General features: G+C 38.2%; 1 protein-coding gene across 13 annotated transcripts in view; it reads left to right on the plus strand.

Annotated features, from left to right (window-relative positions):
- INPP4B (inositol polyphosphate-4-phosphatase type II B) overlaps positions 1-13,346 on the plus strand; it is a 484,959-nt gene that overhangs the window by 204,684 nt on the left and 266,929 nt on the right. For all 13 annotated transcript variants that reach the window (XM_075614672.1, XM_075614553.1, XM_075614562.1 and 10 more), the window contains one exon: positions 1,765-1,803. In XM_075614672.1, coding sequence (XP_075470787.1) covers positions 1,765-1,803 — 39 coding nt within the window. The remainder of the gene's footprint in view (positions 1-1,764; positions 1,804-13,346) is intronic.

Below are 13,346 nucleotides of genomic sequence, written 5' to 3' on the forward strand. Positions count from 1 at the left end.
ATTCATTACCCAAGGAGACTGTGATGGCAGATACAATAAATTTGTTCAAAAAAAGGTTGGACATCTTTTTAGAAAGGAAAGGTATACAGGGACATACCAAATAAGTATACATGGGAAGGATGTTGATCCAGGGATTAATCCGATTGCCAATTCTTGTAGTCGGGAAGGAATTTATTTTCCCCCTTATGAGATATCATTGGATGATATGACTCTGGGGGTTTTTTTTGTTTGCCTTCCTCTGGATCAATAAGTAAGTATAGATATAGGATAAAGTATCTGTTGTCTAAATTTAGCATAGGTTGAACTTGAAGGACGTACGTCTTTTTTTAACCTCATCTACTATGTAACTATGTAAGTTCTTAAAGACAGGTCAAAAAAAGTGCAGAAACCGGACCACGTTTCCTCACTGTGACACTCAATAAGAAATTCTCTGAAATATTCCTATTTACAGTTGGCTGAGGAGCAGCAGAAAAAAATGAAATTAGCAACAAGACAAACAAAAACAGGGAGCGCTTTGTAGCAAATAATGTATATTATATATATTCAGTACACAAGCAAGTATTGCTATACTGGACACTCTGGGGCATAAAAACAACCCCTGTTTTATCTATTGTGTCTTACGTATTTACCCATTTTTAAGAAACCACTGTATTAGACACATATTACCATAACATCGTATGGTTTATATGGTTCATGTCACACAGCCATTATTGTGTTGAGATAGAGCACTATTATCTAGGGTTTTACTCTAGGAATTGTGACCCCGCACCAAGGTTGTGTTTAATACCCATCCCACATTTCAAAGGGTATACCATCACCAAACCAGTGGATAGTTGGAGCCCACATCTTTTTTCATTGTTTCTGGGAAAAAAATGAAATGATTGTGCACCTTTTAGTATCTGTTTCTAAGATTCTTTATTGAGGTTGGGAAGGAGGCATTTGAAAGTAAGCGGAAATATGTTAACATTCATAATGTAAGAATGCTACATTTAAACGCTTCATTCACTGGCTCCAGTCAAAATAAAAAAAGCCAAGCAACGCAAATTGCTTCACATGGTCTACATTAGTAAGAACATAACCAAAGCGAACAAGAATATAAACAAATTGTTCCACTGAGGATTACAATTGTGAAAAGGCAGCATTAACTGAAGAAAATGTGCAAACTGAAAGTCAGTATAAAATACAGTGTAACCTTTGTAAAGTTATATACCAGTAAAGGGGATATCAATTTTTAATGAGCAGTGCCAAATGGATCACACAGGAAAATGTACCTCAAGTTGCGCCTTTATGCAAGCGTTTATTTCGATAATATGGACAGTAGCAGTGCTGGGATGGACCTTTGTGATTTACTCTGGTTACCGAGGGAAGCTTGGTAATTCAGTACTAATGAACCATTTATTCTCATCCATTTTCCAGTGGTATTGATTTTTGTTTCTTCTGCTGTAGAAGGGAAGATCATGTTTTGGAAGCACTGCTGATTTTAGCACAGAAATGAGCAACAAAACACATGGGGTGCCAATTAGTATATGTTCTAATCATTTCATTCATATGGATACCAATCTAGTGGGAATTGAGCTGAAACAACTAATGTCCCCACAGACCATCAAGCAGTCATGATACAATAAGGATTGATCAATAAAGCTAAAGGAAAGGCAAAAGTAGAATATAAATATATCAGACATAGGGACAGATACAGAACTGTATTCGCGGCCATATCTTGTGTATTTACAAAAACTAAAAATGTTTTCTTTTTCTTTTTTCTAGGTTCTTCCAGAACCCAATGAGCCAAGAACGAACGCTGGGGTAAGCATTTTCCATTTTCATCCTATTATCTATATTTTTTCTAGACTGCTGCTTAGGAGAGGTCAAAACACATCTACTGTACCACACAAAATTCTAAATGCCATGTTCATTATATCTTAACAAGATGCTGTACAGCATAAATCCATTGGGAGGTCAACTGTGTTTCAGAATATACAGGCCTTCTTAGAAATTCTTTGTTAGTTGCCTTTAATGGCCATTCTGCACTGGAATACTGAGCTTGGATGAATGCTGATTTGCTGCTCTGACATTCAGTGACACACTGTGCTATCCTGTAGTCTTGACAAATAGAAATGTATTATACTTCTGTCATATAAAACATTCCCATCATATTAGACAGCAGACACATTAATAAGAAGCGTATTAATTCTCAAAGTAACTTGCAAAAACAGAGAGAACTTTACCTTTATTGGTGATACAGGGATTGCTCCTAAAACAATAAAGTAGCTAACAAAGGTATAATGTTACTCACTCTCTCAGGTATCATGGGAATGGGAATTAAGATAACAGAGTGCATCACTGACTGTTAACATCCAACACACACACAACACAGGACCCTTGCCCATCTGCAACTCAAGCTCAACCATAATGCTACATTAACTCTATATTATAATTCTCAAAAGGCACTCTATAAGTATTTGGGGCTATACAAATTGTGTATAGAGACCCTATTCCGCAAGGGAAGTTCTGGAAAAATGTATATAAATTGCATGATTTTAACCGCAATTTTAAAAATATGCTTTGCATGTGGTTCTAGTGCAGTTTATCGAGTGTAAAACGTGATAACTCGCCCAGAACTAAATGTTTGGTTATTTGGTGGCTGTTATATATAACAAGAAATCTTCACCTAGCACTTTGCTTGAACAAAAGATGGAAAGCAAATACAGTACATTTAAATATGTGAATTATCTGGATTCTGCCTAATAAACAGTGCCAACAGGGGTGCCATTTAGGGTGCCCTTACCTTTTTCTTCTCACCCCCACCATGTATTCATACCAACTTATTATGGTGCCGGCTTATCTTCTATTTGCCACCCTTTAAAGGCACTCATCACGTTCGCCAGTAGTTTTTCGTTTTAGGAAAATATTGATTTAGAAATATATATATTTTTTAATTGCCCATTATGGAAGTTTCTGAAAAGAATGTGATACTTTAGTCTTGGTAGGAGTGACATTTTGTTATATCCACATGTGCTTTTAAATATAGGCGGGTTGTCAATTCATCATGTTTAAGAACCAAGGAGTAAAACAAAAAGCAAAAGGATAGTAGCACTGGAACGCAAGTTGCAATGGACCCACATTAGTAACTTTTGTAGATTTATTCAAGTAGAATCCTATTAAGAATCAGTCATGTGCAGAACGGTGCACTCCTTCCCCCTTGCAATGCTTTTTGGGACCAACCATCCCTTCCTCTGCCAAACCTCTTTGTCCTAAAAAAGTGTTGCACAGTGATTCTACTTGGATAAATCTGCAAACGTTACTGATGTGAGTCCATTTCAAACAGTTTTTTGAGTGCTGGTTCCCGTTAGATTTTTGTTTTGTTTCCTGTGATATCATGGAGGGGGATATATTGGGAACTCGCACCCCACATTGTTTTCATTATTTGATTGCGATTATAATTTTTTTACAATATTACTGATGATGCGTCCTCAATAATCCATTTTTTTCTGTAAGAAAGAGCATTTAAGGGGCCTTAATGCCCTCAACATTAAGATCCCCCCTTAGAAAAACTGAAATAGTGCCGCTGAATAGAGGTGGTTTGCATAGTTACCGTATGTATGCCAGGACTTCACAAGTGATGGAAGCCAAAGCAAAATCCATTCGCAAGAGCCTTGAATGAAAGCTGCCATGATGATAAAGTGTTTATTGATGATCTAGCCTCAGTAATCGACAAAAAGAGACCACAAGCTAACCTATGTTTCATTTTCTTCATCGTAGCTTTGTGCTTAGCTATCATATAGTTTGACATTACTTTGAAAATACCTTTTGGATAGGTATGCAATAACATTACGTTGGCCTATAAAAGGACTCAAGTGACTATTAGAAGTTTAAAAAATCCATATTTATCACTATAACAGCAAACAGCAAATTTTAGTGTGAGTTGAATTGTTTCCAGTGGTAATTCTTATTACTCATATATTGTATATTAGTAGATTTTCAAGGGGGTCGTCTGCATTCAACAACTATACAGGAGCCTATACCTGGGTCCCCAAGCATGAATGTTTGAAAAATGTATCAAATTGAAACATTAAATTTAATGGAACAAGTAGTTTAAAGCTACAAAGTAGAACACACACAGAAAAAGAAAAGCCAAAACAAGATACATCTGAAAAACTGTAACGGGAGACCAGGCAAAATACACCTTTATACCGGGATCTTATCATTGAGCAAAGCCAATAAGTAAAATAAATTGTAATTTATTGCATAGAAACAGGCAAACACACATTGAATTACAATAGACAGAAAAAGATACACTTACTGGGGTTCTGGGGTTGACAAACTAACTTCCCTAGTTGAAATAAAGTCTTTAAAACAGTCCAGTGCGGAAGTGGGGACTTAGAAAACATTCCGGTTTAAAAAGTCCTGCAGCCTTTTTCCTTGCAATCGCAGCAAGGCGTCTCTGGGCCCGGTCCGACCCGTTCTTGCCCTTATGGCAAATTGGACTTCCGGAATCTTGGCACAACATAGAACAATAACTTTTAAAACTTTTACACACTGCAAAAATGCTCAGCTTTATCACCTAGCTGGAGCACCCCCTGAACCCCTATACTCGGCTCAGGGTACCTGGGCATATATATGGGTACCTCTGCTATACTGGGGAGTCCCTGCTATACTAAGGACTCCGTGTATACCTGCAGATATCTTTTAACCCCTTCATACCCATTTACCTTGTCTGGACGATGCTGCAGCAGGGATCTTGGCGGTGAGTTGCAAGAATGCTTTTCATGGTAGGGTTTTGACCAGAGCACTGCGCTTAAATGTAGCTGGGAATCTTACCTAAATCTGGGGTACATTTTTGGGGTCTCGAGTAATTTTTTGGAACCCCGCTAAATAGACGAAATCTGACAGAAGTTTCTCCATCAAACCTACCTTGAAACTCACAGCCTATAAATCTCCTTGTCCCAGCATCCCAGGAAAGGCAAAACACTGAGAAATCTTTAATGTCGCATAATTTGCACACAGTCACAGTAATGCATTTAAGACATCTGGGTCCAGGAGCTGACACTGTTGGACCCCACCCAACACAGAGATCAGGGGTAACCAAGTGGGCTTGACCTTTATTGATGAGCCTGGTTAACCCCTTCACCGTCACAAAAACAATGACAAAAAACAAATATAAATTAAAAAATACTTATTCACATAATATTATAGCCATGGAGCAAGGGCAAATGTGCAGAAAAAATGGGACATGAAACCTAAAAAATGGATAAAGTTAAATACCAAAAAAGAGGTAAACACACAATATCCCAGTAAGCTCAAGAACCACCAAAATAAGAGGCTACTGTATATACTAAACACATGCTGGGGGAACAAACAAGATAAACTGTATAGCTTACTGTTCTATTTTGAATGGTGAGGAACCCCTTGATTATCTATTTTAGTCTTTAGGAACTAAGGATTCCTTTTTGGCTTCGGGCACCTTGTTTTTTTCTTTTATATTTTTCTAGACTATCTATGCGTAGTGCTGTCTGAACTTGCATTTTATATATAATATATTAATATTGTAAACAAATCTTCATATTACATAATCGTTCAAAGATGATGGTGACCCAGCTAAAGCCACGATAAAAAAGTACATTTCTTGTGGCTTGTGGGGGTCTTACTGTAACACTACCATGCCTGCTGCTCTCACAAGGTCAGGTATTGCCTTGTCTTTTTCCTCATGCAACCTCTGGCTGGGAGGAAAGTTTGTTGGGCTATATCTGTATTAAACATTTGGCACTAAACTATGCGGTCTTCTGATGGTAAAGCTTAGAAACTGAAATGTAACTAGGCAATAACAGGTTTCTTAAAAAAAACAGATGTCGAATAACCTTTTCTACATAATTTGCTTGGTTTTAGACTTTTTATAAAATAATCTAATTCTGATTTAAACTCCGTTTTCTAATAAGCAAAGAGAGAACTAAGAACATGAAATGATACATGAGATCATGTGTCTAGTTATATTTTATTAATATGGGAGATTTAATGGTGACATACCATAAAAGCAAAGTAAGTTTGTCTGCTATCTACTCTGGCTGCCATCTGTTCCTATTGAATCTCTTGCCCGATTATAACCTTGCCTACTCTCAAAACTCTGCCTGAACCTCAGCATTATTGTATTGTGTAAGTGCTCAGGGCTATCGCCATTCACATCCTGGCCAGCTATACAGTAACTGCCTAAGTACCTCAACTTTAAACCAATGAATGCATAGCACATTTAGTGGCTATTTAACACAGACGAACGTGGAACTCCCATACTTACTCTTGAGTGGAGATTCTTTTGCGGGAATATTGATCTCTGCATGGCAAGCTGTATCTTCTTTTGAACCAATTACTGCGTTGGGTATAATAAGGAAACCACCTGTTGGTAATAAGGTAAAAGTCAGATGGGATATGTGCAGTGACAAACTCAGATGGGGACAATGTGGAGCAATGTTTTTGTTTTCGTGGTCCTGTTAACACCACATGTGTTGCCCAAGAATCTTTGTCACAACTTGTGTATATAGTGAATATTGGCATTGGACTGAGATGACGTCCAAGAATATAAAACATATTCAACTTCCAAACCAGTATTTTTCTTTACAAATTTTGGATATGATAATGTCCGAAACCTCAAGAGAATCATTGGCATTTATCAAATCTACACCACATTTTGGGCTATATTTACTCATTTGTGGTAAAGTGTAAGGCACCGTATACTGTAGCCCATTCACTCAAATGAACCATAATGTGCCTACCAGTTTAGCACCGCTTAGCAAGTGTGGGCCATTATCAGCTTTTAATCTTGTATTTACTGTCTTAATTCTCATTGTTCGTTTTTAATTCCTTCTATACAACCTGCAATTATATTTCTATTGACTCAAAGATGGGAAGAAGTAATAATCCTCATGGGGATTAGATAAATATAGACAGATTCCTGAGCCATGACATGAGACTATTGAGTCTATTGGCACATAAGTGACAGCTTCATCATTGGGAGCACCATCCATCATAGCTAGGAACTACCTCTGTCAATACCTTGTATGTTATTCTATCCAACTGGGGGATGTGCTACCTGGGATTATAGACTCATTGTCTGCAGCAAGAAAATAGAAACAACCCAATAGAACTAATAAAGAAGAAAATAAAGAATAGGGCTAAAATGTGTTATGAGGTTTTTTAAACGCATTATCCTGTAAATATTTCTACTGAAAATACTTGTGTCGTTTTTAACATCAAAAATGTAATGTCTGATATCATTGTCCTGGTGCACGCTTTTCTGTGTATGTGTTTTCAATGTTTTAAGACTTGTCCGGATCATGTCTTCTGTATTCAGTAATTCGGCTCTTAATTTGAAGAATGCAATTTTAAGGTCAGCAGTCATAATGTCAACCACACTAACTTAAGATTCACTGCAGTTAGTAAATATTAGCTTCTAACCCTAGCTAGAATTTTTTTTTTGTTAGACCAGGTAATTATTTGACTTAACTCTGTGCCCAGGACATACTTGAAAATGAAAGGTAACTCTCAATGTATTACTTCCTAGTAAAACATTTTATAAATAAATAAATATACTGTATAATTACTTTAAATTTTAATTTTCATCTCACTCATTTCATTTTAAATTGATCAGATTGCTTTAGATTTTGTCCATCCCATTGTACGTAGACCCCTTGGTTCTCTAGATATTTGTAATTTTTTTGCCACAAAAAAAAACCCTACAAAAACAGTATAGCGGCGGACTATAAACTCATCCACAAGGTCAACAATAGAAACTGCGACATTCATCTTCCAGAGGACGTTGCAGCTTTTCTATGAGCTGCGAGAGAGAGCCCTGACCTTGTGGCTATTTTGAATCTTCATTATTATTATTATTATTTTATTTGTATGGCGCCAACATTTTCCGCAGTGCAGTACAATGTGGGAGGGCGGACCATAATATTATATTACAAAAGAGTACATATAAGTTAAGACAAACTGAGACAATAAGAAGGAAATCCCTGCCCCAAGGTGCTAATAGTTTACAATGAGGGGAGTGTTTGCCCAGTAGACACTGGGCATGCCGCTCTGGAACAGGGGGTCCACCTAAGTCAAGGACCACCAAATAGCTCTGGTGGACCGATCCCCAGTATAGGTTAGATTAAAAAAGTTTAACAACTGAAAAAGGCATTCATGATCCCTGTAAGTGGAAAGTAGTATTGTATGATAACCATCCACTAAGCACAATTCTTTAGCTAATATCATGATTGGACAGATGTGATTAACCTTGCAAGTTATGATGGTGTCTAAACCTTCAAAAGGTATCTACTGTAAACTCAGTTGAAGAGAAACAAACGCATATTTTTGGGCAAAAGAAAGAGTATATTATCTGCTTCTGATAAGAAGGGGAAAAAAGGACCGTAGACTATTAACACCCCATACATGGAAACACATCCACTACATTTTTTTTATATACAGTACCTTTAGTATTTCCAGCATCATTCCTGAACGCTGAGTAATCAAAACACATTATCAAGTACAAAAAGGTCATACATTGAAAGGTTTTTTTCCCCTTTCTTGTGCATGTTTTTCGATTGCCCTTGAAAGAGGCAACATTTATTTCACAGATGTGCAATGTTTATTTATGATATTACAACTTTACGTAATGCACCTTTATTTGTTGAATTTGTAATGAAATCACGTTCAGTGCAAAAGAGGATACATGAGAAGGTGTTATTTCTCTGTAGGAGAACTGCATTCTGGCATTAGTTTTGGCTGCATTTTGTTGAAGTAGCAACTCTGTCTATTTAACTGCCTTTTGAATGCACTACAGCTATACACCTAAAATATGGCAGCTATACACCTAAAATATGGAAATCTTACTCATTGTACCAAGAGGTCACACGTCTGAGATAGACATTTTAAAGAGCCAATCTAAGCGGGCAATGTTTTGTTTCTCTTTTTACATAGGATTGAAGCAGGGAGTTTCCGGAGCTGAACCCTATTCATTTCAGGTTCCCCGCAGGTCCCCCTGTTTGCGGAGATACCTCCGTAGGGGGTGCCGGTAGCCGCTCTGCTGTGCTAGCAGTGTACACATAATGGCGGAGTTCCAACGCTCCTGCACCCTGCAGCCAATAGAAATCTGTGACATCATTAGGTTTGGCTTCCTATAGGTCCACATGATGCGGGAGCCTTAAACTTTGCCAAGATGCCGGCACCCCCTTTGAAAGTCTGCATCTCGGGAAGCAGGGGGTCCCCCGAGCTGAAATGAATAAAAAATGACATGAATTACACGTTTTAGACAATATTTTCTAGTGTGGTACATTTAGAAAGCATCCGACGCCTGGCCTGGCTAGCAATGCATGCAGTGTTGGGACAGGGGGGTGGAGGGGGAGAGAGAGAGAGTGAGGGAGGGAGCGGGTGGAAGGGTGAGATTAGCGGATGTGAGGCGGTGTGCGAGGGTGCCGGCAGCACCGAGGAGCGTGGGTAGTGGTGTGACCAGGGGCCGGTGAGGGAGCAGATGGAAGTGTGAGATCTGCGGCGGTGAGGCGAGGAGCGTGGGAAGCGTTGTGCAACGGTACAAATAGAGGAGTTGCAAAGTTGTCACTGTGTGGTCTTGCCAAGTGAGCTGCCAAGTCCAAGTGAGGCCAAGAGGCGCACACGGTGTGAGGGGGTACGCCCTGCTGTGACGTCAGCCCACCCCGCAGGCCAATGAGCTGTGGCCGTCTGCCGGCCAATCAAAGGGGGCACAAATACACACACAAACATTATTTCAGTCTTATATATATATATATAGATAAAAAGTTGAAGTGAATAAACAGTTAATGCAATCAATGTAACTCACGCCAAGATGTTGATGGGAGGGGTAAGATCAGAAACACTGATCTAAGGAGGATGGGATAATCAGGATATATACTGTAGTACTGTACAGTTTATAAAACAACACAAAGTGAGCAGTGAGCCCAAATACAAACTCACATGCCCCCCAGAATAAAAAAAACATAGTGACCTCTCTGGGTCTATGGCGTTGGCGCTCTGTTCACAAGCAGCGGGTGATAGATGGCTCACACAGGCATCAGCTGTGTGCTCTGTTTCTGCTGCTCCCGCCGGATGAACAAGGACTTTGGCTGCTGTCACCGCCACCAGGACTTCTGCTGCTTGTCTCAGATGTCGCCGCGGTCTTCCTCACCGGTTTTTCTTCGCCGGCTGAAGGTAAATGAGTGTTTAACTATTTTCAGCTGCCCTGAAATTACCTGGTGTCGGTCCCAGCCCCCTGCTGCGGGGTTCGGTTAATTTCCGGGTAGCTGAAAAAGCGCTGGGTACCGGGTATTTTTCTTGTACCCGGGACTTCACTACTTTTTTTTCTAAGTTATATATGAGGAGATTTTGCACCTCTCCACATGTATTAATCATCACTTATTGATTGTTTACATTCACTAATCACCTTTTAAGTAATTTAGGTGTGCACATTCTATTCTGTTGCATTTAATAGAATTTCAATGTTTAGATATGCTACGGAAGGGACATTAGGAAAGAGTATCTATATTAATGGGGAATTAGACATAGAATTGTACAAGCCACGCTGTAGTTGCCCTCCTTAATGGAAATGAGACAGACATCCATAAAGATATATTTTATCTTATACAAAGAGCATAGCCTCTTATGTGGAAGACATGTGGGATTAAAGGTCTTTCAACAAAATACTTACCTTTAATGAATAATGCACACTTAACACCGGATCTATCGACGAGCAATGTTGAAATCTGGGGAAAAAAAGGAATTAGAATTGTTAGTGGCTTGCTATATAGTAAACTCAGAGTTGTCAAAATCATTTTTTCTCTTACCTGCAGGCCACACATTTAGTTAACAAACTTATAAATATAAATCCTAAAATGTGGGAGAAGTATGTTACAGATAATGCCATTCATCTAGCAAAATCTTTCCAATTCAGACTACATTTTTATATAAGCCTATCCTATTGATAAATGCAGAAGCTAAATGGAGAAATACTTTAAAAGCATGGAAAAAAGATTTTCCTGATATCTCTACTATGGATACTATTTTAAAATGTCATGAATCAAATCTTAAAACTCTTTGTGGAGCTTCACTGGTAGAAATGCAACTTAAACTAATAAACAGGGCCTACATTTCTCCATGGCAGAGAGCTCACATAACTAAAAAGGAAGAAGGGTCTTGTGTAAAATACAAACAAGGGAAAGAGGATTTAAAACACGGCTTTTGGGAGTGTGTCAAAATCTCAAAATTCGGGAATAAGGTTTATGAATAATACTCTCAATTGTAGATTTGAAAAATCTTATCTTGCATTATTATTTGGGAATTTTGAAAACCAAAAAGATAAAGTAAATAAGCAACCCTTCCTGAAATTAGCAATAATAATAGTGAACTTGGCGAAAAAAACCTTATATTAAAGCTGCAGTTCAGTCTTTTTTTTTTTTTTTTTTTACATTTATTTTTTTACTTCAATAGTTTTATGTGTGCAATCTCTAATTACCTAAAGAACAGTATAGCTGCAGCTCAATTCGTTTTCCATGTATTGATAGGTCGAAATTTGGTGACATATTAAAAGCTGGCATTTGTTTATAATCTGCTTGACTGGCAGTGGAAGCTCATGAATATTCATGAGCACTGCTGCATTGACAAGTGCTAGAGGGAGGGCAGGGCTGACAAAGGGGTGTGCCAGAGCTTGTGACAGGACAAGAAGGGGCAGTGCCTTAGCAAATGGCTGTTAAAATAGAATACAAGAAAATTGGTCTTTCAAAGTTATTTTTTTTAAAACAGAAAATGCTAAAAGTATTTTTTCTTACTACAGAACTGATTTATTAAAAAAAAAAAACATGCAGGATATTGACTGAACTGCAGCTTTAAGGAATTGGTTAAAACCATAACAAAACTCAAATTGGAATTAATGTTGATAATTTTACATGGTACAAGAGTTCTAATTAAAGATCCAGAGAAATTAGTTAAATAGTTCTATAATAAATGGGAGAATTATTTGGAACTTCTTTCGTGAATGCAAAAAGAACAGTTATAAAGGTGGTTTCCATTAGAGCAGATGATAAAGTAGAAGGGGTGTATATACAGTACAAGCAATAATATAAAATGTGCTCAGCCAGTCATGAAAGGGTTAAGATAGGAATTTATAGGAACATGATTTGCAATTTGTTATATAATGGATACAGTTACATTGATAGTATGAACAATAAAGTATGAACTTTTCTGTATGTGTATGATTTAATTTTGTATAATTTAATATATAATTTAATGTGTAGTAAAACAGTTGTTAGCTATGGAGATATAATCAGGGCCGGCTTGATGGTGGTTCCATCAGTGCCACCGCATTGAACCCCGTGGTTACAGAGGCCCCACGCTCTTCCCCCCAGCAATGAACTGATTGCTGGGGAAGAGCGTGTGGCCTCTCTAACTGTCTCTTACCTTGTCCTGCGGCACCTCCTCCTGTAGGGTCCCATTATCATTGTGTCGCGACATAAAATGGTGACACGTTGCCATGATAACGTGACGTTGCATGACATCATGACGCTGCGTTGGAGGAGGAGTTGATGCCATGCTAGACAAGGTAAGAAGCCCCCAGAAAGCCCCTGCACCGAGCCCCACGATAATCCCAGCCGGCCCTACTTGATGTTGTATCTGCTTATGTGGAAACGGTATATGATGTAAAATTTCTGTTACGTTAAAGTTTCTATTTAATCAACAGGTCCAAGTACACACATGGGTATGTAGTAGTCTATTGATTGAGAGATTTCTTCCCCCAGGAGAAAGGTAGTGATGACATTTGCTGTAGCAATAAGCTGGGAAGTATGTATATTTTTTTGAGCTTTCTTTTATTTAGATTGTTTTCACTATATTTATTAGGGCACTTCTGTTTTTTTAACCTGTTTTAACTGCACAATAGCGCACACACAGCTCATAGAGTGCTGCTAAATGTTAACACCTTTCGGCCTGGCATACATGTTATTGGTTATATGTTTTCTTTCCTTTTTCTATATGCAAGGGAAGAAATGCAAAGGGCACAGTATAAAACAGGTAGTGTAGGACCTGCTGATAGGGTTTACAATGACGTGGTTGCAGGCTTAAAATGTTTTGGGCAAAGGATTGAACTAAGTGACCCAAAGTTATGAGAATAAAAAACATATAGTAATGTACTAAATAATTTGTCACATTGGATGTGCATTGGGGCTTCTTTGTCTGTTTTTGTAACTGCCATTGAAGACAACGCCAGTTACCATTGGGGGTGGGTACTCACATCGTTGTGGAGGAATTTTGGCCCACTCTTCTTTACAACGTTGCTTCAGTTCATTGAGGTTTGTGGACATTTGTTTATGCAC

This window comes from Ascaphus truei, chromosome 1 (assembly GCF_040206685.1).
Source record: "Ascaphus truei isolate aAscTru1 chromosome 1, aAscTru1.hap1, whole genome shotgun sequence".
NCBI lineage: Eukaryota > Metazoa > Chordata > Amphibia > Anura > Ascaphidae > Ascaphus > Ascaphus truei.